Source organism: Crinia signifera, chromosome 2, assembly GCF_055691185.1.
Source record: "Crinia signifera chromosome 2, ASM5569118v1, whole genome shotgun sequence".
In the NCBI taxonomy this organism is placed as follows: Eukaryota; Metazoa; Chordata; class Amphibia; order Anura; family Myobatrachidae; genus Crinia; species Crinia signifera.
This window is the reverse complement of record NC_139218.1, coordinates 401,983,981-402,009,543: the sequence shown is the minus strand read 5'-3', so window position 1 is coordinate 402,009,543 and position 25,563 is coordinate 401,983,981. Positions and strand designations below refer to the sequence as shown.

Genomic DNA, 25,563 nt, shown 5'->3' with positions numbered 1-25,563 from the left:
GCCATACTGCCCTGTACATTATACTGTATAGTAACCATGGTGGAGGGATCCCTGTACACCATGCAGCCGTACCGCCCTGTACATTATACTGTATAGTAACCGTGGTGAAGGGATCCCTGTACGCCATGCAGCTATACCGCCCTGTACATTATACTGTATAGTAACCATGATGGAGGGATTCCTGTACGCCATGCAGCTATACCTCCCTATACATTATACTGTATAATAACCATGGTGGAGGGATCCCTGTACACTATGCAGCCATACCGCCCTGTACATTATACTGTATAGTAACCATGGTGGAGGGATCCCTGTACACTATGCAGCCATACCGCCCTGTACATTATACTGTATAGTAACCATGGTGGAGGGATCCCTGTACGCCATGCAGCCATACTGCCCTGTACATTATACTGTATAGTAACCATGGTGGAGGGATCCCTGTACGCCATGCAGCCATACTGCCCTGTACATTATACTGTATAGTAACCATGGTGGAGGGATCCCTGTACACCATGCAGCCATACCGCCCTGTACATTATACTGTATTGTAACCATGGTGGAGGGATCCCTGTACGCCATGCAGCCATACCGCCTTGTACATTATACTGTATAGTAACCATGGTGGAGGATCCCTGTACGCCGTGCAGCCATACCGCCCTGTACATTATACTGTATAGTAACCATGGTGGAGGGATCCCTGTACGCCATGCAGCCATACCGCCCTGTACATTATACTGTATAGTAACCATGGTGGAGGGATCCCTGTACGCCATGCAGCCATACCGCCCTGTACATTATACTGTATAGTAACCGTGGTGGAGGGATTCCTGTTCGCCATGCAGCCATACCGCCCTTTACATTATACTGTATAGTAACCGTGGTGAAGGGATCCCTGTACGCCATGCAGCTATACCGCCCTGTACATTATACTGTATAGTAACCATGATGGAGGGATTCCTGTACGCCATGCAGCCATACCGCCCTGTACATTATACTGTATAGTAACCATGATGGAGGGATCCCTGTACGCCATGCAGCCATACCGCCCTGTACATTATACTGTATAGTTATCATGGTGGAGGGGTCCCTGTACGCCATGCAGCCATACCGGCCTGTACATTATACTGTATAGTAACCATGGTGGAGGGATCCCTGTACACCATGCAGCCATACCGCCCTGTACATTATACTGTATAGTAACCATGGTGGAGGGATCGTTCTACACCCTGCAGCTATACCGCCCTGTACATTATACTGTATAGTAACCATGGTGGAGGGGTCCCTGTACACCCTGCAGCCATACCGCCCTGTACATTATACTGTATAGTAACCATGGTGGAGGGATCCCTGTACGCCATGCAGCCATACCGCCCTGTACATTATACTGTATAGTAACCATGGTGGAGGGGTCCCTGTACACCCTGCAGCCATACCGCCCTGTACATTATACTGTATAGTAACCATGGTGGAGGGATCCCTGTACACCATGCAGCCATACTGCCCTGTACATCATACTGTATAGTAACCATGGTGGAGGGATCCCTGTACACCCTGCAGCCATACTGCCCTGTACATTATACTGTATAGTAACCATGGTGGAGGGATCCCTGTACGCCCTGCAGCCATATCGCCCTGTACATTATACTGTATAGTAACCATGGTGGAGGGATCCCTGTACGCCATGCAGCCATACCTCCCTATACATTATACTGTATAGTAACCATGGTGGAGGGATCCCTGTACACCATGCAGCCATACCGCCCTGTACATTATACTGTATAGTTACCATGGTGGAGGGATCCCTGTACGCCATGCAGCCATACTGCCCTGTACATTATACTGTATAGTAACCATGGTGGAGGGATCCCTGTACACCCTGCAGCCATACCGCCCTGTACATTATACTGTATAGTAACCATGGTGAAGGGATCCCTGTACACTATGCAGCCATATCGCCCTGTACATTATACTGTATAGTAACCATGGTGGAGGGATCCCTGTACGCCATGCAGCCATACCTCCCTATACATTATACTGTATAGTAACCATGGTGGAGGGATCCCTGTACACCATGCAGCCATACCGCCCTGTACATTATACTGTATAGTTACCATGGTGGAGGGATCGCTCTACACCCTGCAGCCATACTGCCCTGTACATTATACTGTATAGTAACCATGGTGGAGGGGTCCCTGTACACCCTGCAGCCACACCGCCCTGTACATTATACTGTATAGTAACCATGGTGGAGGGATCCCTGTACGCCATGCAGCCATACCGCCCTGTACATTGTACTGTATAGGAACCATGGTGGAGGGATCCCTGTACACTATGCAGCCATACCGCCCTGTACATTATACTGTATAGTAACCATGGTGGAGGGATCGCTCCACACCCTGCAGCCATACCGCCCTGTACATTATACTGTATAGTAACCATGGTGGAGGGGTCCCTGTACACCCTGCAGCCATACCGCCCTGTACATTATACTGTATAGTAACCATGGCGGAGGGGTCCCTGTACACCATGCGGCCATACCGCCCTGTACATTATACTGTATAGTAACCATGGTGGAGGGATCCCTGTACACTATGCAGCCATACCGCCCTGTACATTATACTGTATAGTAACCATGGTGGAGGGATCCCTGTACACTATGCAGCCATACTACCTGTACATTATACTGTATAGTAACCATGATGGAGGGATTCCTGTACGCCATGCAGCTATACCTCCCTATACATTATACTGTATAATAACCATGGTGGAGGGATCCCTGTACACCATGCAGCCATACCGCCCTTTACATTATACTGTATAGTAACCATGGTGGAGGGATCCCTGTACGCCATGCAGCCATACCGCCCTGTACATTATACTGTATAGTAACCATGGTGGAGGGATCCCTGTACGCCATGCAGCCATACCGCCTTGTGCATTATACTGTATAGTAACCATGGTGAAGGATCCCTGTACGCCGTGCAGCCATACCGCCCTGTACATTATACTGTATAGTAACCATGGTGGAGGGATCCCTGTACGCCATGCAGCCATACCGCCCTGTACATTATACTGTATAGTAACCATGGTGGAGGGATCCCTGTACGCCATGCAGCCATACCGCCCTGTACATTATACTGTACAGTAACCGTGGTGGAGGGATTCCTGTTCGCCATGCAGCCATACCGCCCTTTACATTATGCTGTACAGTAACCGTGGTGAAGGGATCCCTGTACGCCATGCAGCTATACCGCCCTGTACATTATACTGTATAGTAACCATGATGGAGGGATTCCTGTACGCCATGCAGCCATACCGCCCTGTACATTATACTGTATAGTTATCATGGTGGAGGGGTCCCTGTACGCCATGCAGCCATACCGCCCTGTACATTATCCTGTATAGTAACCATGGTGGAGGGATCGCTCTACACCCTGCAGCCATACCGCCCTGTACATTATACTGTATAGTAACCATGGTGGAGGGATCCCTGTACGCCATGCAGCCATACTGCCCTGTACATTATACTGTATAGTTACCATGGTGGAGGGATCGCTCTACACCCTGCAGCCATACCGCCCTGTACATTATACTGTATAGTAACCATGGTGGAGGGGTCCCTGTACACCCTGCTGCCACACCGCCCTGTACATTATACTGTATAGTAACCATGGTGGAGGGATCCCTGTACGCCATGCAGCCATACCGCCCTGTACATTGTACTGTTTCTTCTGCGGCAGACGTCAGGGGCCAGAGGGATTACATTGGGTAGAGAGTGAGGTCACGACCTTTCCAGCACCAGAAAGGATAAAACTTCTGGACTGCCCAGAGACAGCCCTGGCTCCTCCCTCCTCTACCCCGCCTCCTAGGCTAGCTTACTTTCAGTTTTGATTGTGCTGGCAGGAGCCAACACGCATTTTGAAAGGGCTGCTGTTAAAGCAGCTTAAACTTCGTTTTGAATTTTTTTTTTTTATTCTTATTTTTACACTGACTGGAGTCAGTGACAGAGCAGCAGCACTGGGGGTCTGTTAGATCCCTGCACTGCGCTCCATCACCCGGGACCCGGCAGCCCAACACCACCCACGTGGCTCCCACAAGCGGAGGTGTTCGGCTGGCTCTGAAGCACTGGAGAGCACAGCCGCGACGGGGACCGGGACATCAGCGGTGACAACCGCTTTCAGGTAACGCGCTCCCCGCTGGGAGTGCGAATGCGCACGCAGTTATAGCGGCTGAGCAGCCCGGTGGGGGGGATCGCCGGGCTGCACTAGCAAGCGGCCAGAACGCCTCCTTTCACTAGGTGTGCACCCTGACCCGCTGGACCACCAGGGAGACTTTGAGTGTGGGCAGCGGCGTCGGTATGCGGGGCCGCCCGGCAAGCGCCGGATCCCCGCCATTTTACCGACGCCGCATGAGTCATGAAATCCCGGTGGCCATTTGCTAGTAGGGGGAAGGGAGCCTCTCCTCACACAGCCCCTCTCCCGGAGACAGGAGCTAGGATGTACCCACGGGGTTTCCAGCCCTGATCTCTTCCTGCCTGCCTGCTGCACGTGTAAGAAGGACACAGAGAGCTCTCTGCCAGTCTGGAGTTCCATCTCTTCACTGCCGGGCCATATGGGCAAATCCCACCTGTACCTCTCCTACTGGAGCACAGGGTACAGTACTTTATGCTCCTGCCGGCCTATGTGCTTTGCGGAGCTCAGTGCCACTTTTATTATTATATGCATTGTGCTGTGTCTCATAACTGTGTTAACACCATCACTGCATGTCAGAAGTATAGGTGTTAGCTGTACCAGTTTAGCTGCCTCTTGTACAATGTCAGAGGACAGCGATAGTGACATAGGGACTCCTATATTGGTGTCCTGCACACATTGCAAGGCTGGCCCAAGTACCACCGGCCAGCCTGGGCATATGAGTATAGCCTGATGGCGCGGCTACCCTTTCAAAAAGGGACGCCATTGTAAGGACGGAGTCCATGGTACTTTCCCAGCTATCAGGCGGTTCTGGCGGTCATTTTAACATACTTGCCGCCATTGCACGCTGCTGGAGGCTCCTGACTGCTAATGCCAGGGCTGTGCTCAAGCTTGTCCTGGTTAACTGCATATTGAATGCAGCTGCTCCCCCATGTTCTGTGTTCAGACAGTGGGGTTTAGAGCATAGTGGGACAGTATTGGGCTGTATGTAAATTAGGTCATATCACTCCTGTGTTATATACCATGGTGTTGTTGATTGGCCTGTGGCAGCTCATCTCCTTATACTGTCTCTCTTATCCAGTGATTCTATCTCTGGTTACCTATACCTACTCTCTCTCCCTGTGTGTGTGTAGTGTATATATTGTCAGGTGGGAAGTGTATAACTCAGTTTACATTGTCATCTGAGGCCTGAGGCCATATACCCTGTTGCCTTCCCTGATGTATTTTTCCTCCGTGACATAGAGATCGTTAGATTTCTGCAATAAGCCTCTAATTGTGCAATGTGTATCTGCTGGCTGACAAAATAAAAACCCCTTCTTGCTTTCTTCCAGAAAGATACTGTGTTCTCAGATTACAGTTTATGGGGGGACAGTTTGCTGCCAGCTAGGTCATACAGAGGACAGCAGGAAGTCTTATACCCTGCTATCAGAGTGACACAGAGGTCACTGCCTTACTCTAATGCACAGATACTGAGGGTAACATTGCACTGTCACATACAGAGGACAGCAGGAAGTCTTATACCCTGCTATCAGGGTGACACAGAGGTCACTGCCTTACTCTAATGCACAGATACTGAGGGTAACATTGCACTGTCACATACAGAGGACAGCAGGAAGTCTTATACCCTGCTATCAGGGTGACACAGAGGTCACTGCCTTACTCTAATGCACAGATACTGAGGGTAACATTGCACTGTCACATACAGAGGACAGCAGGAAGTCTTATACCCTGCTATCAGAGTGACACAGAGGTCACTGCCTTACTCTAATGCACAGATACTGAGGGTAACATTGCACTGTCACATACAGAGGACAGCAGGAAGTCTTATACCCTGCTATCAGGGTGACACAGAGGTCACTGCCTTACTCTAATGCACAGATACTGAGGGTAACATTGCACTGTCACATACAGAGGACAGCAGGAAGCCTTATACCCTGCTATCAGAGTGACACAGAGGTCACTGCCTTACTCTAATGCACAGATACTGAGGGTAACATTGCACTGTCACATACAGAGGACAGCAGGAAGTCTTATACCCTGCTATCAGAGTGACACAGAGGTCACTGCCTTACTCTAATGCACAGATACTGAGGGTAACATTGCACTGTCACATACAGAGGACAGCAGGAAGTCTTATACCCTGCTATCAGGGTGACACAGAGGTCACTGCCTTACTCTAATGCACAGATACTGAGGGTAACATTGCACTGTCACATACAGAGGACAGCAGGAAGTCTTATACCCTGCTATCAGAGTGACACAGAGGTCACTGCCTTACTCTAATGCACAGATACTGAGGGTAACATTGCACTGTCACATACAGAGGACAGCAGGAAGTCTTATACCCTGCTATCAGGGTGACACAGAGGTCACTGCCTTACTCTAATGCACAGATACTGAGGGTAACATTGCACTGTCACATACAGAGGACAGCAGGAAGTCTTATACCCTGCTATCAGAGTGACACAGAGGTCACTGCCTTACTCTAATGCACAGATACTGAGGGTAACATTGCACTGTCACATACAGAGGACAGCAGGAAGTCTTATACCCTGCTATCAGAGTGACACAGAGGTCACTGCCTTACTCTAATGCACAGATACTGAGGGTAACATTGCACTGTCACATACAGAGGACAGCAGGAAGTCTTATACCCTGCTATCAGGGTGACACAGAGGTCACTGCCTTACTCTAATGCACAGATACTGAGGGTAACATTGCACTGTCACATACAGAGGACAGCAGGAAGTCTTATACCCTGCTATCAGAGTGACACAGAGGTCACTGCCTTACTCTAATGCACAGATACTGAGGGTAACATTGCACTGTCACATACAGAGGACAGCAGGAAGTCTTATACCCTGCTATCAGGGTGACACAGAGGTCACTGCCTTACTCTAATGCACAGATACTGAGGGTAACATTGCACTGTCACATACAGAGGACAGCAGGAAGTCTTATACCCTGCTATCAGGGTGACACAGAGGTCACTGCCTTACTCTCTAATGCACAGATACTGAGGGTAACATTGCACTGTCACATACAGAGGACAGCAGGAAGTCTTATACCCTGCTATCAGAGTGACACAGAGGTCACTGCCTTACTCTAATGCACAGATACTGAGGGTAACATTGCACTGTCACATACAGAGGACAGCAGGAAGTCTTATACCCTGCTATCAGAGTGACACAGAGGTCACTGCCTTACTCTAATGCACAGATACTGAGGGTAACATTGCACTGTCACATACAGAGGACAGCAGGAAGTCTTATACCCTGCTATCAGGGTGACACAGAGGTCACTGCCTTACTCTCTAATGCACAGATACTGAGGGTAACATTGCACTGTCACATACAGAGGACAGCAGGAAGTCTTATACCCTGCTATCAGGGTGACACAGAGGTCACTGCCTTACTCTAATGCACAGATACTGAGGGTAACATTGCACTGTCACATACAGAGGACAGCAGGAAGTCTTATACCCTGCTATCAGAGTGACACAGAGGTCACTGCCTTACTCTAATGCACAGATACTGAGGGTAACATTGCACTGTCACATACAGAGGACAGCAGGAAGTCTTATACCCTGCTATCAGGGTGACACAGAGGTCACTGCCTTACTCTAATGCACAGATACTGAGGGTAACATTGCACTGTCACATACAGAGGACAGCAGGAAGTCTTATACCCTGCTATCAGAGTGACACAGAGGTCACTGCCTTACTCTAATGCACAGATACTGAGGGTAACATTGCACTGTCACATACAGAGGACAGCAGGAAGTCTTATACCCTGCTATCAGGGTGACACAGAGGTCACTGCCTTACTCTAATGCACAGATACTGAGGGTAACATTGCACTGTCACATACAGAGGACAGCAGGAAGTCTTATACCCTGCTATCAGAGTGACACAGAGGTCACTGCCTTACTCTAATGCACAGATACTGAGGGTAACATTGCACTGTCACATACAGAGGACAGCAGGAAGTCTTATACCCTGCTATCAGGGTGACACAGAGGTCACTGCCTTACTCTAATGCACAGATACTGAGGGTAACATTGCACTGTCACATACAGAGGACAGCAGGAAGTCTTATACCCTGCTATCAGAGTGACACAGAGGTCACTGCCTTACTCTAATGCACAGATACTGAGGGTAACATTGCACTGTCACATACAGAGGACAGCAGGAAGTCTTATACCCTGCTATCAGGGTGACACAGAGGTCACTGCCTTACTCTAATGCACAGATACTGAGGGTAACATTGCACTGTCACATACAGAGGACAGCAGGAAGTCTTATACCCTGCTATCAGAGTGACACAGAGGTCACTGCCTTACTCTAATGCACAGATACTGAGGGTAACATTGCACTGTCACATACAGAGGACAGCAGGAAGTCTTATACCCTGCTATCAGGGTGACACAGAGGTCACTGCCTTACTCTAATGCACAGATACTGAGGGTAACATTGCACTGTCACATACAGAGGACAGCAGGAAGTCTTATACCCTGCTATCAGAGTGACACAGAGGTCACTGCCTTACTCTAATGCACAGATACTGAGGGTAACATTGTACTGTCACATACAGAGGACAGCAGGAAGTCTTATACCCTGCTATCAGAGTGACACAGAGGTCACTGCCTTACTCTAATGCACAGATACTGAGGGTAACATTGCACTGTCACATACAGAGGACAGCAGGAAGTCTTATACCCTGCTATCAGGGTGACACAGAGGTCACTGCCTTACTCTAATGCACAGATACTGAGGGTAACATTGCACTGTCACATACAGAGGACAGCAGGAAGTCTTATACCCTGCTATCAGAGTGACACAGAGGTCACTGCCTTACTCTAATGCACAGATACTGAGGGTAACATTGCACTGTCACATACAGAGGACAGCAGGAAGTCTTATACCCTGCTATCAGGGTGACACAGAGGTCACTGCCTTACTCTAATGCACAGATACTGAGGGTAACATTGCACTGTCACATACAGAGGACAGCAGGAAGCCTTATACCCTGCTATCAGGGTGACACAGAGGTCACTGCCTTACTCTAATGCACAGATACTGAGGGTAACATTGCACTGTCACATACAGAGGACAGCAGGAAGTCTTATACCCTGCTATCAGAGTGACACAGAGGTCACTGCCTTACTCTAATGCACAGATACTGAGGGTAACATTGCACTGTCACATACAGAGGACAGCAGGAAGTCTTATACCCTGCTATCAGAGTGACACAGAGGTCACTGCCTTACTCTAATGCACAGATACTGAGGGTAACATTGCACTGTCACATACAGAGGACAGCAGGAAGTCTTATACCCTGCTATCAGGGTGACACAGAGGTCACTGCCTTACTCTAATGCACAGATACTGAGGGTAACATTGCACTGTCACATACAGAGGACAGCAGGAAGCCTTATACCCTGCTATCAGGGTGACACAGAGGTCACTGCCTTACTCTAATGCACAGATACTGAGGGTAACATTGCACTGTCACATACAGAGGACAGCAGGAAGTCTTATACCCTGCTATCAGGGTGACACAGAGGTCACTGCCTTACTCTAATGCACAGATACTGAGGGTAACATTGCACTGTCACATACAGAGGACAGCAGGAAGTCTTATACCCTGCTATCAGAGTGACACAGAGGTCACTGCCTTACTCTAATGCACAGATACTTAGGGTAACATTGCACTGTCACATACAGAGGACAGCAGGAAGTCTTATACCCTGCTATCAGGGTGACACAGAGGTCACTGCCTTACTCTAATGCACAGATACTGAGGGTAACATTGCACTGTCACATACAGAGGACAGCAGGAAGTCTTATACCCTGCTATCAGGGTGACACAGAGGTCACTGCCTTACTCTAATGCACAGATACTGAGGGTAACATTGCACTGTCACATACAGAGGACAGCAGGAAGTCTTATACCCTGCTATCAGAGTGACACAGAGGTCACTGCCTTACTCTAATGCACAGATACTGAGGGTAACATTGCACTGTCACATACAGAGGACAGCAGGAAGTCTTATACCCTGCTATCAGGGTGACACAGAGGTCACTGCCTTACTCTAATGCACAGATACTGAGGGTAACATTGCACTGTCACATACAGAGGACAGCAGGAAGTCTTATACCCTGCTATCAGGGTGACACAGAGGTCACTGCCTTACTCTAATGCACAGATACTGAGGGTAACATTGCACTGTCACATACAGAGGACAGCAGGAAGTCTTATACCCTGCTATCAGAGTGACACAGAGGTCACTGCCTTACTCTAATGCACAGATACTGAGGGTAACATTGCACTGTCACATACAGAGGACAGCAGGAAGTCTTATACCCTGCTATCAGAGTGACACAGAGGTCACTGCCTTACTCTAATGCACAGATACTGAGGGTAACATTGTACTGTCACATACAGAGGACAGCAGGAAGTCTTATACCCTGCTATCAGAGTGACACAGAGGTCACTGCCTTACTCTAATGCACAGATACTGAGGGTAACATTGCACTGTCACATACAGAGGACAGCAGGAAGTCTTATACCCTGCTATCAGAGTGACACAGAGGTCACTCCATTAATCAAAGGCAAGGGCAGCAATGTCTAATGCAGGTAGCATGACTTGTATGTTACTAACTCATGAGTTAGCAAAGTTATCCATAGCAAGTCAATTAGAAATCACAGTGTGTGCAGCCATTACAGTTCTGGTCCAGACACTTGGTGTAAGACACCTCTGCTAACTTTTAAACCCTGTCGGAACATAGTCCAGGCCTGTTTTACCCTAATAGAGCAATAGCTCAATCAGCAACGCTCCCGTCTCTTAAGTAGACAAGGCGCACGGCTATAAGGATTCAGTCCCCACAATACAGGGGTTATTTCATGTTCTGACAGGGCACTATGGTAAACGTCACCAACGGTGGACTCTGAGATGTAATTTCTCCACAGGATAACCTTTGGTATTCCTGGTCATTGGAAGTTGGAACATTGCACTGTCACATACAGAGCTGGTTGTGGTGTGTACGCACAATACAATCCAGTGTGGGATCTGACTATGTAGTCTGATTTACGTTAGGATCACATGCATCTAACATGCAGATCGCACATTTGAGATAATTTGACTTAGTATTCCTCCAGGCCTCTAGTAGCCTTGCACCCCAGCGGGGTAGCATTTTTGGGAGATGCAGCTGTGGAGGTGCAGTACGAACTGTGTAATGGTTAACATTACTACCTCACGGCACTGATGTCAATCTATATTCATACCACACTGGATATGCCCAATCTCATTTGAGATCACATGGGAACACCAGCTGTTGTAGATAACATGGGTTCCATTCAAACAACGCCATTACCCTAACTGGGTGGAGTTTATGTATATTCTCCACGTAATTGCGTGGGATTACTCCGGGTGCTCCCGTTTTCTCCCACAAACAATTCGGTTTGTCATTTCTTATGGTTCTCCTTTAAGTTATGTTAGCGGAGTAACACTGGCTGTAGCTTTTATAATTAAAAGCTAATATGGCCTTGACTATGCATCCCTTCAGGGACGCAATCTCACTTTGGTAGAAGTTTTACTGGTTGCCAATGTTGACGGCCTTGTTCATTTCAGCGCCACCATATGCTATATACCAATATGTTGCCTCTTAATCTGTACGACCTATTGTATAGGGGTACATGAATGCATATGTTTATGTTTGTAGGCATTTGTGTGTGTACATGTGTGTGTATATATATGTACATACACAATATATATATATATATGTGTATGTATATATATATATATATATATGTATATATATATATTAGTGGATATATATAGCGGTGCTAGGTCAGCATTCTCGCTTCTTACATTCAAACAGCGGTTCGATATAGTTTCCTGTTTGTTTGTTTTCTAATGTATCTACATACACATACATTATAACCAAAACTGATCCTTTTGGTAAATCCGTGTTTTATACACGCAACAGTACATCTTAAGACATAGACTGGATAATGCTATTATGGAAAAGATGCTTCTGTCTTGAAACCTAAGTGAAAAAGACAGTCCTGTGGGATTTCTGCAAGGTAGAACCTTGGTTTCTAGGTCACCCTGTGCAGGTCCAGTCGGGTGATGCAAAAAAGGGTGGTTTGTTATCAACCACTAGGGTGACACTCTGAGTGGGCCGGCTATGAGCCTACGGCCACACCACCCTGAACACGCCTGATCTCGTCTGATCTTGGAAGCCAAGCAGGGTCAGGCCTGGTTAGTACTTGGATGGGAGACCATCTGGGAATACCAGGTGCTGTAGGCTTAGGCCTCCCGCTTCTTCCAATGGGAGCGCAAGATCCCGGCCTTGTTGGCAAAACTATACCAACAGATGGACCCTCCCTTCGGAGGTGTTCCTGTGGTTGGTAGGCCATTGGGGTGGACCAATGGTGGTTTGATGGCTTTGCGTCACATTTACCAGGTCACCCTGTATGTGTCCAGGTCTCGAGACCCTGCAGGTTACAGAGTCCACGCTCTGTTATGTCAGTCCAGTGGCTATTCGTGCGGAGGTAGGCTTTTCACCATTTTTGCTCCTCCTCAAAGTAATTTGTACATTAAAAGTGGAGGTGGGGGCACCTTAATCCAGGAGAATCTGGTTCTCGGATCTGTGAACCCTGTTAGGGGTCTCTCTTATCTGTCTGCCTCTGGGGCCAGAACTGCTCACAGGGCTGTTAAGACAACCTAATTAAAAGCCACGGGATTGAATTCAATCCCAGAATTTACCGTTTGTCTAGGGTTTTGTCCTTTCGGTAGAAGTAGTGGGGGCTGGCCTCCGCCTGTTTCTTTAAAGCAACAGGGCTCAGCTCTCTCCTTTGTATTCCACAGCCTATGAGCTCTGTGGTATGATCTCCGCTCATTCTTGCAGGGGGTCCTGCAGATCCAACCTCTGGTTGTTACAAACATGGTGGTTTGATAAAATCTTTCTCTGATTCTTTGGGCCCTTTAGGGCTCTTTACAGGCTAACTGGGACAACGGTTTTCCTGTTGACCGTTGCTGCTGGGTGTCTGCCCGGTAGGCTCTGTTAGGTCAATCGCCTTTCATAGTCTTTCATTCTCATAGAACGGATTCTTTGAAACGTTACTTTACACCTCACAAGGTGGTTCCTGAATTTCAAGTCATCCAGGAGATAGTGATCCCTGCCCTTTGTAGGCCGGCGCTCTCTCCTGGGCAGCAATCAACTGGAGATGGTCTGTGCTTTGCACGACTATGTACATCACGCTGTAATACTTTGGCCATCTGACTCTCTCTTTATCCACTAGAGAATTCATAAGAGGGGCTGGTCTGCTACCATGCAGACTATTGCCAGCTGATATCTGCGGTCGTTTATCAAGCAGGATTCCTTGTTCACCTCACTCTCCGTTCTTGCAGGGGTACGGGCTCATTCCACTACATCTGTGGGTGTGTTTCGGGCTTTTACAGGTGGTGCAACGGCAGAGCAACTTGGCAAGGCGGCAACTTGGTCGTCTGCCAACGATTTCTTACGCTTTTTTGCGTTTGTTATGTTTGCCTCTCAGAACTCGGCATTCGTCCAGAATATACTGGCCGCGGCACAGGCGCGTCCCCACCCTTAGGTGGCTGCTTTAGGACATCCCAATGTAATCCCTCTGGCCCCTGACGTCTGCCGCAGAAGAAACTGAGATTTATGTCTTACCTGTTAAATCTCTTTCTTCGAGGACGTCAGGGGCCACAGGGATCCCTCCCTGCCGTGCCTGCTTCATGGTATTGAAGTTCATAGTTCCTCCGTTGAGTGAACTTAGTTAAAAGTTCCTTTATTGAGGTACTTATACATGTCACAGTTATGGTTCCTCTGTTGAGCAACCACACACACATATATTGGTTGAATGTGTTACTGTATGGGTTTCTCTTCCTTCTATCTTGTCTCCTGCCTGGCTTTGGGAAAAACTGAAAGTAAGCTAGCCTAGGAGGCGGGGTAGAGGAGGGAGGAGCCAGGGCTGTCTCTGGGCAGTCCAGAAGTTTTATCCTTTCTGGTGCTGGAAAGGTCGTGACCTCACTCTCTACCCAATGTAATCCCTGTGGCCCCTGACGTCCTCGAAGAAAGAGATTTAACAGGTAAGACATAAATCTCAGTATAATAACCAGGGTGGAGGGATCCCTGTACGCCATGCAGCCATACCGCCCTGTACATTATATTGTATAGTAACCATGGTGGAGGGATCCCTGTATGACATGCAGCCATACTGCCCTGTACATTATACTGTATAGTAACCATGGCGGAGGGATCCCTGTACACCATGCAGCCATACCGCCCTGTACATTGTACTGTATAGTAACCATGGTGGAGGGATCCCTGTACACCATGCAGCCATACCGCCCTGTACATTATACTGTATAGTAACCATGGTGGAGGGATCCCTGTACGCCATGCAGCCATACCGCCCTGTACATTATACTGTATAGTAACCATGGTGGAGGGGTCCCTGTACACCCTGCAGCCATACCGCCCTGTACATTATACTGTATAGTAACTATGGTGGAGGGATCGCTGTACACCATGCAGCCATACCACCCTGTACATTATACTGTATAGTAACCATGGTGGAGGGATCCCTGTACACCATGCAGCCATACCGCCCTTTACATTATACTGTATAGTAACCATGGTGGAGGGATCCCTGTACACCATGCAGCCATACCACCCTGTACATTATACTGTATAGTAACCATGGTGGAGGGATCGCTGTACACCATGCAGCCATACCGCCCTGTACATTGTACTGTATAGTAACCAGGGTGGAGGGATCCCTGTACGCCATGCAGCCATACCACCCTGTACATTATACTGTATAGTAACCATGGTGGAGGGTCCCTGTACGCCATGCAGCCATACCGCCCTGTACATTGTACTGTATAGTAACCATGGTGGAGGGATCCCTGTACACCCTGCAGCCATACTGCCCTGTACATTATACTGTATAGTAACCATGGTGGAGGGTCCCTGTACGCCATGCAGCCATACCGCCCTGTACATTGTACTGTATAGTAACCATGGTGGAGGGATCCCTGTACACCCTGCAGCCATACTGCCCTGTACATTATACTGTATAGTAACCATGGTGGAGGGATCCCTGTACGCCATGCAGCCATACCGCCCTGTACATTATACTGTATAGTAACCATGGTGGAGGGATCCCTGTACGCCATGCAGCCATACCGCCCTGTACATTATACTGTATAGTAACCATGGTGGAGGGGTCCCTGTACACCCTGCAGCTATACCGCCCTGTACATTATACTGTATAGTAACCATGGTGGAGGGATCCCTGTACGCCATGCAGCCATACCGCCCTGTACATTATACTGTATAGTAACCATGGTGGAGGGGTCCCTGTACACCCTGCAGCTATACCGCCCTGTACATTATACTGTATAGTAACCATGGTGGAGGGATCCCTGTACGCCATGCAGCCATACTGCCCTGTACATTATACTGTATAGTAACCATGGTGGAGGGATCCCTGTACGCCATGCAGCCATACCGCCCTGTACATTATACTGTATAGTAACCATGGTGGAGGGATCCCTGTACGCCATGCAGCCATACCGCCCTGTACATTATACTGTATAGTAACCATGGTGGAGGGGTCCCTGTACACCCTGCAGCTATACCGCCCTGTACATTATACTGTATAGTAACCATGGTGGAGGGATCCCTGTACGCCATGCAGCCATACCGCCCTGTACATTATACTGTATAGTAACCATGGTGGAGGGGTCCCTGTACACCCTGCAGCTATACCGCCCTGTACATTATACTGTATAGTAACCATGGTGGAGGGATCCCTGTACGCCATGCATCCATACTGCCCTGTACATTATACTGTATAGTAACCATGGTGGAGGGATCCTTGTACACCATGCAGCCATACTGCCCTGTACATTATACTGTATAGTAACCATGGTGGAGGGATCCCTGTACACCATGCAGCCATACCGCCCTGTACATTATACTGTATAGTAACCATGGTGGAGGGATCGCTCTACACCCTGCAGCTATACCGCCCTGTACATTATACTGTATAGTAACCATGGTGGAGGGATCCCTGTACGCCATGCAGCCATACTGCCCTGTACATTATACTGTATAGTAACCATGGTGGAGGGATCCCTGTACGCCATGCAGCCATACCGCCCTGTACATTGTACTGTATAGTAACCAGGGTGGAGGGTCCCTGTACACCATGCAGCCATACCGCCCTGTACATTATACTGTATAGTAACCATGGTGGAGGGATCCCTGTACAGCATGCAGCCATACCGCCCTGTACATTATACTGTATAGTAACCATGGTGGAGGGATCCCTGTACACCATGCAGCCATACCGCCCTGTACATTATACTGTATAGTAACCATGGTGGAGGGGTCCCTGTACACCATGCAGCCATACCGCTCTGTACATTATACTGTATAGTAACCATGGTGGAGGGATCCCTGTACGCCATGCAGCCATACCGCCCTGTACATAATACTGTATAGTAACCATGGTGGAGGGATCCCTGTACAGCATGCAGCCATACCGCCCTGTACATTATACTGTATAGTAACCATGGTGGAGGGATCCCTGTACGCCATGCAGCCATACTGCCCTGTACATTATACTGTATAGTAACCATGGTGGAGGGATCCCTGTACGCCATGCAGCCATATCGCCCTGTACATTGTACTGTATAGTAACCATGGTGGAGGGATCCCTGTACGCCATGCAGCCATATCACCCTGTACATTATACTGTATAGTAACCATGGTGGAGGGATCCCTGTACACTATGCAGCCATACCGCCCTGTACATTATACTGTATAGTAACCATGGTGGAGGGATCCCTGTACGCCATGCAGCCATACCGCCCTGTACATTATACTGTATAGTAACCATGGTGGAGGGATCCCTGTACACCATGCAGCCATACCGCCCTGTACATTATACTGTATAGTAACCATGGTGGAGGGATCCCTGTACAGCATGCAGCCATACTGCCCTGTACATTATACTATATAGTAACCATGGTGGAGGGATCCCTGTACAGCATGCAGCCATACCGCCCTGTACATAATACTGTATAGTAACCATGGTGGAGGGATCCCTGTACGCCATGCAGCCATATCACCCTGTACATTATACTGTATAGTAACCATGGTGGAGGGATCCCTGTACGCCATGCAGCCATACCGCCCTGTACATCATACTGTATAGTAACCATGGTGGAGGGATCCCTGTACGCCATGCAGCCATACCGCCCTGTACATTATACTGTATAGTAACCATGGTGGAGGGATCCCTGTACGCCATGCAGCCATACCGCCCTGTACATTATACTGTATAGTAACCATGGTGGAGGGATCCCTGTACGCCATGCAGCCATATCACCCTGTACATTGTACTGTATAGTAACCATGGTGGAGGGATCCCTGTACGCCATGCAGCCATACCGCCCTGTACATTATACTGTATAGTAACCATGGTGGAGGGATCCCTGTACGCCATGCAGCCATACCGCCCTGTACATTATACTGTATAGTTACCATGGTGGAGGGTCCCTGTACAGCATGCAGCCATACCGCCCTGTACATTATACTGTATAATAACCATGGTGGAGGGATCCCTGTACAGCATGCAGCCATACCGCCCTGTACATTATACTGTATAGTAACCATGGTGGAGGGATCCCTGTACACCATGCAGCCATACCGCCCTGTACATTATACTGTATAGTAACCATGGTGGAGGGATCCCTGTACACCCTGCAGCCATACCGCCCTGTACATTATACTGTATAGTAACCATGGTGGAGGGATCCCTGTACGCCATGCAGCCATACCGCCCTGTACATTATACTGTATAATAACCATGGTGGAGGGATCCCTGTACAGCATGCAGCCATACCGCCCTGTACATTATACTGTATAGTAACCATGGTGGAGGGATCGCTCTACACCCTGCAGCTATACCGCCCTGTACATTATACTGTATAGTAACCATGGTGGAGGGATCCCTGTACAGCATGCAGCCATACCGCCCTGTACATTAACCTTTCCTACTTGTCTTCCACAGTGAAGAGCCGAAAGCCGTCCATTGGAGAACTGATTCTGCGTCACACCAACAGCCCTACGCGGGCCAGGCAGGCGGCACAGATGGCGTTCCAACACGTGCGCGATGGGCAGGTCCTCCATGCGCTCTCTGGCACTTCTCTCTTCAAGAGCTCCGCAGACAAACAGAACGAGGCGTTGCGGGTAAAAAACGCTGTTTATTGCGCTGTGATATTCACAGAGTTCATGAAAGAGCTGGCGGCCATCACGCAGGAACACACGGTGGCATCCCCCTACCTGCCGGTGGATACCGAGGAGTAAGCAGAGTCTCCTCCATGTCTGTTTGGTCATCGGCGTCACGGAGCGGGATGTCTCCTCTCTTTTCTGAGGACCACAAAGGCCTTCACGCTATGGAACTCAATGACCTGTCTTCAGGAAGTGGAAAGAGCACCGGCCGGTTGGCGTTTGACCAGCTGTGTTTTCCTGACCTCCGCTGTCCCGTAGACATCAATGAGGATAGCAAACCCCGAACATCACCCATTAGGGGAACGTTGGTTGGCGGTGCTCTACACTATGTATGTAGGCACCAGCCTTGGGGCTCTCACTCTGTGCACCCCCATTTCCAACACCCATGACCATGCAGCATTTCATCAGTTTTTAACTTATTTAAGTGACGGTGTGCTCTTTTAATTCAGGACAGATCCGTGCCTGTGTCTGTATATATCTGTTTGTACATGTGTGTGTATATACATATATATTTATATATATACACTCACGCATATACTGCACCGTAGACTTCATCCAGGCGTTGTGTACATATATCACTGCTCTGCCGGCTGGAATTCTGGGAGATGTTTTTTTTTTTTTAATCCCATGGGTCAGTGGCAGACTGGTCAGAGCCATCACCACTGCCCTGCGGGGGTCCGCGCCGTCTATAGCCTTCGGGGGGGGGGGGGGGGTTGCGCCATCTATAGTCCCAGCGGCCAACATCCGTTTTGGTTGCTTGTTTCTATTTGAGTGTAATTTAGAGAGTCCTGATGTCTGGAACTCTAGCGAAGCCTGTGTCCTACAGTGTCAGCCTTCTAGAATCAGCCCATGTGCTCCTAGATGATTTACAGTAGTCCTGTGTCTTGTATCTCTGTGTGTATCCCTAGTACGCCTATGCTGGGAGATCTGTGTGATGCCAAACTATGGGCACTGCCCTCTACTGGACAAGCAGCAGAGGTTCGGGCACACTGATGTGTGAGAGGAGGGGCCTGTAGCTGACTCTTGTCACCTGTGCGGACACGGCAAATAGCCCTGAGGGTGTGGCCTGTCACTGCACTGGGAACTAGCCCTGGCGGTCACATGACGCTTCCATTTCTAGGTGTCCGGTCCATTTTCAGATAAACGCGAATTAGTTGCGTTTTGTGGAGCGCTGTGTGTGATAGTGAGGGTGTAGCATATTATCCACCTCGTGTTGTTCTGACATTGGAAATGTTCCCACCATCGTCATTCAGGTGAGAAATTAGTTCCAGTCCCTGGATATCAGCTAGAAATGTAAAAAGCCATGGTTAGGGTCTGGGAGACCTAATATAGTTATATTACACATATTGTATACACTGTTCTGAGGGAGAGGGATATATAGCTGTATAAGTGATTCTCTATTGCATCTGTACGGCACTGCATTATTACCATGGTGGAGGGATCCCTGTACACGAAGTGGGGGCTTATTATACTGTATAGTAACCATGGTGAAGAGATCCCTGTACACCATGCAGCCATACCGCCCTGTACATTATACTGTATAGTAACCATGGCGGATGGATCCCTGTACACCATGCAGCCATACTGATCTGTACATTATACTGTATAATAACCATGGCGGAGGGATCCCTGTACACCCTGCAGTCATAGTGCTCTGTATACAGAGTGGGGACTTTTTATACTGTATAGTAACCATGGCGGAGGGATCCCTGTACACCAGGGCTGGGCAACACCGGCCCTCCAGATGTTAATGAACTACACATCCCAGGATGCTTTGCATTAGTTTTGCTATGTGGCCATGCTGAAACTGATGCAAGGCATCCTGGGAGGTGTAGTTCATTAACATCTAGAGGGCCGGTGTTGCCCAGCCCTGCTGTACACCATGCAGCCGTACTGCTCTGTATCCCTGTGTACCATGTAGTCATACGTATCTGTATACTGAGTGAGGAGGCGAAGAGGGGACTTACGTTAAAAGTTAAAAATTTGATTTTTAAAATTTTTTATAAAGCTAAATATCATGAATGAGAAACCCCAGGCCTGGCCAACGTGTGTGTCTCCAGCTGTTATAAAACTACATATCCCAGCATGCCCGGTCACGGTTTTAGCATTCTCTTATAGCAAAACTGTGACAGAAAATGCTGGGACTTGTAGTTCCACAACAGCTGGAGATCTGCAGGACAATATGGCCTTTATCTTCAGTCTCGGTATAGCTGGGTACACATTAGACGTCTCTGTCCGCGGGATGCGGTCAATTTTCCGGCGGTCAAAATCCCGACCACCGCAATCCCGAAACTTTCTCCCTCCGTGGGTGTCTCCCATAGAGGGAGAATAAATTAGCGTGCCGAGCATAGTGAGGCACCGGGCCCGCTGCGTGGCGAGCGCAGCAAGCCCGCAAGGGGGGCGATCCACGTGTCCCCCCCCCCCCCCTGTCAGGATTTTGACCGCCGGGATTCCGTACTGAATCCATGTCCACTATGGAACTCAGTGACAATGATATAGTGCGCACACACTAGACTGCGTCACGGCGACGGCCACACCCAGGAGTATAGCTGTCGGTAGTGATATTGCACACACTAGACGGTGTCACGGCTATATCGGTCAGCGGCCACACCCAGGAGTATAGCTGTCGGTAACGATGTTGCACATACTAGACTATGTCACGGCTATATCGGTCAGCGGCCACACCCAGGAGTATAGCTGTCGGTAACGATGTTGCACACACTAGACTATGTCACGGCTATATCGGTCAGCGGCCACACCCAGGAGTATAGCTGTCGGTAGCGATATTGCACACACTAGATGGTGTCACAGCGACGGTCACACCCAGGAGTATAGCTGTCGGTAACGATGTTGCACATACTAGACTATGTCACGGCTATATCGGTCAGCGGCCACACCCAGGAGTATAGCTGTCGGTAACGATGTTGCACACACTAGACTATGTCACGGCTATATCAGTCAGCGGCCACACCCAGGAGTATAGCTGTCGGTAACGATGTTGCACATACTAGACTATGTCACGGCTATATCGGTCAGCGGCCACACCCAGGAGTATAGCTGTCGGTAACGATGTTGCACACACTAGACTATGTCACGGCTATATCGGTCAGCGGCCACACCCAGGAGTATAGCTGTCGGTAACGATGTTGCACACACTAGACTATGTCACTGCTATATCAGTCAGCGGCCACACCCAGGAGTATAGCTGTCGGTAGCGATATTGCACACACTAGACGGTGTCACGGCTATATCGGTCAGCGGCCACACCCAGGAGTATAGCTGTCGGTAACGATATTGCACACACTAGACGGTGTCACGGCTATATCGGTCAGCGGCCACACCCAGGAGTATAGCTGTCGGTAACGATGTTGCACACACTAGACTATGTCACGGCTATATCGGTCAGCGGCCACACCCAGGAGTATAACTGTCGGTAACGATATAGTGCGCACGCACTAGATGGTGTCACAGTGACGGTCACACCCAGGAGTATAGCTGTCGGTAACGATATTGCACACACTAGACGGTGTCACGGCTATATCGGTCAGCGGCCACACCCAGGAGTATAACTGTCGGTAACGATATAGTGCGCACGCACTAGATGGTGTCACAGTGACGGTCACACCCAGGAGTATAGCTGTCGGTAACGATATAGTGCGCACACACTAGATGGTGTCACAGTGACGGCCACACCCAGGAGTATAGCTGTCGGTAACGATATAGTGCGCACACTAGACGGTGTCACAGTGACGGCCACACCCAGGAGTATAGCTGTCGGTAACGATATAGTGCGCACACTAGATGGTGTCACAGTGACGGTCACACCCAGGAGTATAGCTGTCGGTAACGATATAGTGCGCACACACTAGATGGTGTCACAGTGACGGTCACACCCAGGAGTATAGCTGTCGGTAACGATATAGTGCGCACACACTAGATGGTGTCACAGTGACGGTCACACCCAGGAGTATAGCTGTCGGTAGCGATATAGTCAGGATTTTACAGCATGTACAGACATAGGGAGGCGCTAGGAACGCACAGGAGTGCGCATCGGGCTTTGAGATCAGATAGTCGCCACCCAAACAGTGTAATCCCGCCCTGCGCAGGTCGGCCAGTGACTTGTGAATGGATCGCTAATTTGCGGTCATCTGCATATCCATTCATAGTGCGACAGAATCCATCTGATTGAGGCTGGCGCTGGCGTCCCGGACCCTCCCTGGGCATGACTGCGGTCTTTCTGACACTCCCAGTAACGTCCGTCTGTCAAACTGCGGCTTCCTCTCAGTCAAGTTGTGAGGTGATTGTGAATAAGATGAATTGCTCATTTTTGCCGCTGTGTGACCCTGTGCATGCGCGCTGTGTTCCATACGCAGTCTATCGATAGACTTGCGATTTTGCAAAGCAGCAGTCAGGTGTGAATAACCCACATCATACATACACACTACACGATATTGCTAATGTGTACCCAGCTGTGGGAATCCCAGAGACGGTCCTAGGTCAGTGATGGGGGATGAGGACTCGGTTCATGGTGGCGACCACCCACTCTGCTACCTACAATCTGTGATGAGTAACGATGTTTGTACGATTTGCCATTTCAGCGGTTTCCTGTTTTATTCATGTTGTTTTTATTATTTTATAACTGATGTGTGTGTGAAAGCCATAATCTGCGCATGACCCTGTGCCGGACGGATATTGTACCAATGCCATTTCAGCAGGTCCGTCTCCCTGTCCCGCACACCTGAGTGCCCACTACAGCATCTGCCCCAGGAACTCTCAGCTTTAGGGGTGATTGATGCAGTTTTATTTTGTATTTAGTTGAAGATTTAGGTTTTTGCTGAATGTTTGAATCTGTGTCATGTATATGATCTTACCGAGTCTGGGGGTCCACGGCACGCCCGGACCCCTTGCACCGTTTTGCACATCTGTCATTTTTGTATTTCTTGTGTTGCCAAATAGAGTAATGAGTGCGGTCTGACACCGAAAGCTGCTTTCTTGTGTGATAAATCTGCCAATCGGACTACGTGCCGTGCGTCAGGGCTGCCGGCGCCGCAGCCGTTTTGGACCTCCGATTCCGATTTTTGCACGCCTGTTGATTTTAATTATTTTTACTGTGATTGTTAAAAAAAAAAGGGAATTTATTATCATGTCAGTCTGTGTAGACACAATCCGGAGACTCCTCCCACATTGATTGGCGGTGACCACCACGCTCCTACCACCCAATGACAGGGGGGCATATCTTCATTGTGCACAATGTGTGCTATTATGAGACAATACTGTGTAGTAATAGAAGATAGGCCTGAGACCGATGTGGTGTCCCGTGTATATTTGTCATGCCGCCTCGCTGCCAAATCATCGTGAGGACCCTGACAGCTAATAAAATGTGTCAATGAAATTGGCTGTGGCTCCTTATTTTTGTTCCTGTGTGTCTTCAGTGGAGACATCTGACCTGCCCCATCATCGGTGTATCTCCAGCGAGATCCTCACCAGCCAGGAACACTCTCTGCCCATCTACTCTCATCATCTTGTATTCTATTGTTAGGTCAGTGTCCTAATATATTAGGACTTAATTTTATAGTGTTTTACTAAAACATATTTAAGTTTCAGTTGTATAATGATTATGGGTTTAAAGTTCCAGATGCCATCTTGAATTTGAGGCTAATTAACAACTGATTTGGAGGAAGGGTTTTGGAATTAAAGGGAACCTTAGGAATGAAGAAATCAACAGCTTAGTACAGTGGTTCCCAAACTGTGTGCCGTGGCATCCTGGCGTGCCGCGGAGCACTGGCAGGGGTGCCATGGGTTTGTGATCCAGGCCCAATTAAATTATTTATTGTCAATGTAATAGGCAAAACCAGTGCTTATGGCTTCCAGTCATAAAGTATTTGGACAAACAGAAGCGAATCATGTACATAACCACATAACTGAAACTAAGGATGACATATAAACACAATTTATTTAATGAAAAAAAAATCTAAAGTACTCAATAAAAAACTTTTGGTCTAGGGGTGCCACGGAAAACTTTCTGATACTATAGGGCGCCGTGATTAAAAAAGTTTGGGAACCACTGGCTTAGTACATTCTGAGAAAATGAGAATGCACTGGGGAGCTGAAAATGAGAAGGCCTGGACATCGGCGGATGACCGTAGTGGTGGATGATCACAGGATCTTTTCCACGGTACAGAGAAAGATTTGTGAAAAAAAAAAAAAATCCAGCACAGCTCAGGAACATCATTCCACGGGCAAATGGAATGAAGACCAACCTGTTACAGAAGAAAAGGAATGGAGAAGGCTTGCATTGGCTCATGATGAGCAGCAAAGCAGAGGCAGCGGCCGATCAGAGGCGGCAACAGCAAAAAGCTGAGCTGACTGGGTCCAGCAACCAAGCAGAGGCGGCTCAGCAGCAGAGCTCACTGGATCCAGCAGACAAGCCGAGGCGGTGATAGCAGCTGAGCTCACTGGGTCCAGCAGACAAGCAGAGGCAGCAATAGCAGCAGAGCTCACTGGGTCCAGCAGACAACCTGAGGCGGCAATAACAGCTGAGCTCACTGGGTCCAGCAACAAGCAGAGGCAGCAATAGCAGCAGAGCTCACTGGGTCCAGCAACAAGCAGAGGCGGCAATAGCAGCAGAGCTCACTGGGTCCAGCAGACAACCTGAGGCGGCAATAACAGCTGAGCTCACTGGGTCCAGCAGACAAGCAAAGGCGGCAATAACAGCTGAGCTCACTGGGTCCAGCAGACAAGCAGAGGCGGCAATAGCAGCTGAGCTCACTGGGTCCAGCAGACAAGCAGAGGCGGCAATAGCATCTAAGCTCACTGAGTCCAGCAGACAAACACAGGCCGCAATAACAGCTGAGCTCACTGGGTCCAGCAGACAAGCAGAGGCGGCTCAGCAGCAGAGCTCACTGGGTCCAGCAGACAAGCATAGGCGGCAATAACAGCTGAGCTCACTGGGTCCAGCAGACAAGCAGAGGCGGTAATAGCAGCAGAGCTCACTGGGTCCAGCAGACAAGCATAGGCGGCAATAACAGCTG

The 25,563-nt window shown here is 48.9% G+C and overlaps 1 protein-coding gene and 1 non-coding gene across 2 annotated transcripts in view; both read left to right on the top strand.

Moving 5' to 3' along the window:
• The window catches only part of FHIP1B (FHF complex subunit HOOK interacting protein 1B), a 116,360-nt gene extending 92,436 nt beyond the window's left edge, over positions 1-23,924 (top strand). Inside the window, exon 13 of the mRNA XM_083170609.1 lies at positions 18,312-23,924. Within this exon, the coding sequence (XP_083026735.1) occupies positions 18,312-18,607 (296 nt within the window). The 3' untranslated portion in view covers positions 18,608-23,924. The remainder of the gene's footprint in view (positions 1-18,311) is intronic.
• LOC146060796 (5S ribosomal RNA) lies at positions 12,390-12,508 on the top strand. The gene has a single exon (XR_014470483.1). It is a non-coding gene; the product is annotated as a 5S ribosomal RNA (ribosomal RNA).
• Positions 23,925-25,563: the final 1,639 nt, after the last annotated feature.